The following is a 4985-nucleotide window of genomic DNA, read 5'->3' as shown; positions in this document are numbered from 1 at the left end:
CATATTCATAATTCACATGATCCCTTCATTTTTCCGGAAAATTTCCAGGGCCAGACAAAAGGAAAATAATTCAATGCTCCAAAATGAACGTGTATAGGCCTGAACGCCCGTGCTCAGCTGCCACAACCCCCCCTGAGAACCAAACAGGTCCTATTTCCGGGAAAATCCAAATTGAGGGGTCCAATTTCCCCTTCTACGGTTTACCATAACTAAATTTTACAGCAGTGAAAAAAAAGCTGAACAGATCATAAAGTTGGGGCCATTGCGCAGAATTCCATTTGCTATGGCTAGCTAGATAGTACTAGTAGAGCACCCAAAGGGGCCAATAATAATTAGCACTAGAAAACAAATACTATTAAATATAAAAACACATATAGAAAATTAAGGGGGGATTACCGGATTAACATAGATGCTTTAAATCACAATTCGTACAAATTAATAACACGAGATTAAGAGTTTGAAATTAAATTGGGAGTTACAAGTGGAAGTAGTAGTTCACTATAATATAATTATTGTTGACGCTCCTCCGTTAATTTCTTGCAAATATTAATTATCCATGCAAATTAAACTGCTCCAACATGCACTCTACCCGCTTGAGAAAAACAATGAGCTTGAAGTAGTAGATGAAGGGTTCGTGCTTTGGTATGGCCTCTGCCGGAAATAGTCTGGCGGCGACACTGCCACAGTCACCGACGAGGAAGACTGAGCTCCGGAGTCCGGTGGAGATCCTGCCAAAAAAAAGTGCAAAAATTGTTGCAAATAGAAAAAAGGAAATTATGAAAGAGAAAACCTTCATTCTTCATAAAATAAAAATTTGTGATATTAATTAGTAACCCCTTGTCCAACTCAAAATTTAAAACATTAAAATTGAGCTTCTACTAAGAAATTTAAATGATTTGCATATAAAGTTTTAAACTCAAACTTTATTGTTAAATAAATAGAATTATTATTTTTGGATAATAAGATAACTAAAGATAATTTGGGTCTTAATTAGTACTTATTTTATAACCCATGACAAAAATTAGAAATAAGAGTTGGAATAATTAAGAATTTAAGAGAGAAGGTTGTACTTGCAACATTCTCCAAAGAAGACTGAGATTTCTGAATTTCTTGAGTTGGTTGCTGTGTTTTTCTTCTGCGGCGATTATGATCTGCCAATCTCTTCCTGCAGCTACGTTTTCCGTTATCAAACTCAGAAAGAAGATGGAACCTGCACGTCAAAATCAAAAGAATAATTAAGTAAACACGTACTCTCAAAAATTAAATATTATTATAATATAAAGTTTTTTGATGCAACGCACTATGCAGCGGTTTTTAATGGTACTAACTAAAAGGAGCAAAACGATGCAGTACGTAGGTTGCAAAACCGAAACTAGAGTAAGAGCAAACAAGAAACATGTTAGGGACGCAAATGCCATCGGGATTTCCCCACGTACGGCAAACCCAATCATTATCAACACTCCCCCAAGGGCACTTTCGTCTTTTTCCACCCCACCCTTCCAATCCAAGCCTCCAACCATTACAAGATGATTGCAAACAACATTCTCTTTAATGCATTTTTGTAACACTTTTTATTATTATTATTTAAAATTTATAAAGAATTATAAAATCATTTATCAAGTAAAAAACAAGACCCACAAGAAAATTACACGATTTATAATAAATTTGAATCATAAGTACAATGTGTTTAAAAAAATGTGGTGTAACGTTTTTCGTGGACAAAATTAGCAAAACAACGTTGTGTTGTGCAACTGCATGTTTTTGCACTCATAATTCAGTCGAAAATAGTCATCAAAACGAAGGATCTTTCTGTCATTTCAAAAGGGTTTCAATTTAATGAATATTAAATTTTAAACTAAAAATTGAACCGGTTGGCCAGTGTTGTGTTTTATGTGTTCAAAGTGAAATAGAATTGCGCTACGGCAAGAAGCAAAGGTAGGAGTGTGAAAAGACGCAAATGCCCCCGAGGGAGCTGAACTCAATGATTGATGCAATTCACGACGGTGGGGAACAAAACAAGCGCCACCACAACCTGCTGCATTGCTGGCAGAATCGCTGAGTCAACCCGGCGGCGATGACGGTGGCGGCTTTGGAGTGAAACTCGCACACCTTGTGGCGGCGGTGGTAGTGCTTGGCCTGCGACAGATCAGCATTGCATCCCTCGGCCTGACACCGCGGCGAGTTCGACGAGGCAGTCGAACCCGGTTCCACGGGCCTAGACCGACGGTAGAGCCGGCTCACGAAGTCATCCTCGGAGGATGAGAAGTAAGTCCGTCCTCCGAGGTTGAGTCCAATTCGTGAGCCGACAAAGTCCATGGGCCGACCGACGTCTTCAGACTTTGGGACAAGGAGAAGTCCGCCTGGCCCGGAACCGGGCCCGTGCCCAGGCCCAACTGCGTTGACGTGAGGTAGCGGGTCAAGGGAGAGCATGGAATGGGGTGGGGGGTAAGAGGTGTTCGACGCGCCATGAAAAGCGCGTGGGTCGAAGAAGGCATGGTGGTGGTGGTGGTTCATGTGGTTTTGGTTGTGGTGGTGGGGTTGCGGGGTGAAGTGGTGGTGATGGGTGAAATCCACGGTGGCTGCGGCGGCGGTGGTGGCGGTGGAGTGCGTTGGCGCGTGTAGGAAGTGGTCGGGGATGAGTGTGTGGGACGCATAGTGGTCGAAGATTTGACGGTGGGTTTGGTCGGAGCCCGCGGCGGAGCTGTCTTCGTTTCCGGAGAGCATTATCGTGGACGGGTTCCCCCATTCATAGTCCAACATGTCTCTTCAACTGAAAACAAAAAGTGATAATTAACTAAGTAAGAAAGGAAGAACAATATATATATATAAAAAAAAAAAAAACATGGGTTTTGTTTTGTTTTTTTTTTAAGGAAGGGTTTATAGAGAAGTGTTACCTGTGGGAGTTTTGAGAGTGAAGTGAAGGAGTGAAGGATATGATATGATTGCAAAGAATAATAAAAGCCCTAATTTGTTGAAGTTGTGTTGTTAGCCTTGGAATTCCATTTGCATCTTTCTTTCTATCTCACCACAATGGCGTGCACATTAAGTCTTTTTTTATGAAGTTGTGGTTTTTTTTTCTTTTCTCTCTCTCTATATCGCTCTTTGGGTAGTTTAAGACTTTGCCTCCTCTTGCTAAACGGATGTGCGCTTAAAAGATCTCACTTTCACCCTAAAAAAGCTGAACCCTTTTGTCCCCTTCTCCATCCCTCTCTCTCTCTCTCTCTCTCTCTCTAGCAATAAAAGTTACTCTTGCTCCTTAGTTCTCTCTCTCTCTCTTGCTATTGGTGAGTGAGAGTTTGAGGGAAACTCAGTTTATGAGGCGGCTTCTGCAGACAGTGGGTAATTGGTGGGTGATCTGTACTCGGATCTGTTACAACTTGGACGGAGTTTACCATTTCGTCCAATCAATATTCACATTTTCACTATTTTCATTCTAAAAAGATTATAAATAAAAACTTTAGGATCACATTATATACCTACTGTTATTATAAATTTTATGAATAAAAACATTATAAATGTATTATTTAATGTGTTGATTAATTGATATAAGAATATTTTAATTTGATAAGAGATTTGAAATTCAATTCTTAAATGTGAAGTTGTGTTATATATTTAAAGAAGAAAAACTTTATCGTTAATAATAATGATTTTATGTGTCACAAACATAATAATTTCTAATAAAATAGTTTGATTTATATAAAAAAATATTATATTTATCTTTAAGATTATATAGTCAAAATTAAAATTTTGCCCTGATAATTTAACCAACTTTAATATAAGTTTTGGTACGTAAATTCTAAAGATTGAAAATTTAAATTTTAATTAAAAAATAATGTTAAAAATATTTAAAATATAATTGACTCTAAAGTATATCCTTTTATGTCATGATATATGTTTATATTTGGGAAAAGAAGTAGTATATACAATGAATAATGTACAAAAAGAATTAAGAAAAAGAGATAAAGATTGGTATGAAAAAGAAAACATTGTAATACGGTCTTATTTATGAAGAGAGAGAGAGAAGGGTATTTTAAAATGTAATTTCTTTTCCTTTTTGAAAGGCAAAACAAACTTACTAATGGATAAGAGGACTGAGATTGAAGCACAAAAGAAAAAGAAAAATAAGAATTTTATTTCTTTTTATTTTAGTAATCTAGAAAAATATAACAAATTGACGTGCAAGCATCATTTTCCATTGATTCAATGGAATGAACAAGCACGTACGGACACATTGAAACTGAAGATATTTTTTCCACGGGTTCAATTTACCCTGGTTTTGCAGTACCAAATAAAATAAGTTAATAGAGGAAAGAAGCAGCATCGGTGATGGGTGTGGCAGCAGTAATAATTAATTGGCAATGTGAGAAGTAGACAAACTAATAAAACAAAAAGGCAATTAACTCAATTTTGAACTCAACAAAATGAGAAGCTTTATAGATTGATTGAGATAATTTAATTGATAAGAAAGAAACTTATATCTTAAAAAAGATGTGAGTATGATTTTGATTGTTGAAATGAGAATCTTATTAGCAGGTAATTTATAAATATATCTGTAGGTACCTTTTAAATTTTGAGATCTGCTTTAACTATGTAACTCATCTAAATTTTATAGATTGAGAGAGAGAATAGGGTTAATAATCTGAAGAGGGTGACATTAAATTCTTGGACCCACGATCTGATTTGAGTTTGGTCCGCTTGATCAGTGGTGCCCAGGTCAGATGATCGTCATGATTAATTCATATATATGGCTAGGTGGATTTTGTGCTTGCTTAATTGAATTTTCGCTTTCTTGCTTTTACAAACGCACCCATTTTATTTCGTTTTTGAACCATTTGAAAGGGACTCTTTATAGCAAGTGCAACTGCATCTGTTTCATTATTTCAGTGTAAATGCACCATGTTTTTACATTTAAAGTTTCAACCCCATGTGATTCTTCTCCTTAACAAACTTTATATATATGCATGCGGTTTAGTTTGATTAATCTC

At 36.6% G+C, this 4985-nt stretch overlaps 1 protein-coding gene across 1 annotated transcript; it reads right to left on the bottom strand.

Moving 5' to 3' along the window:
* Positions 1 to 392: 392 nt before the first annotated feature.
* Positions 393 to 3324, bottom strand: LOC100802206 (squamosa promoter-binding-like protein 8). Its single transcript, XM_003521039.4, has 4 exons — positions 2895 to 3324; positions 2033 to 2770; positions 1071 to 1210; positions 393 to 728 (listed from the first exon to the last, which is right to left on the bottom strand). The coding sequence occupies exons 2-4, from the start codon at positions 2758 to 2760 to the stop codon at positions 586 to 588; spliced, it is 1011 nt and encodes a 336-aa protein (XP_003521087.1). The 5' UTR covers positions 2761 to 2770; positions 2895 to 3324; the 3' UTR covers positions 393 to 585.
* Between the last annotated feature and the right edge of the window lie 1661 nt (positions 3325 to 4985).

This window comes from Glycine max, chromosome 3 (genome assembly GCF_000004515.6).
Source record: "Glycine max cultivar Williams 82 chromosome 3, Glycine_max_v4.0, whole genome shotgun sequence".
NCBI lineage: Eukaryota > Viridiplantae > Streptophyta > Magnoliopsida > Fabales > Fabaceae > Glycine > Glycine max.
The sequence above is the reverse complement of the archived record's forward strand: the minus strand, read 5'-3'. Positions and strand labels throughout refer to the sequence as shown.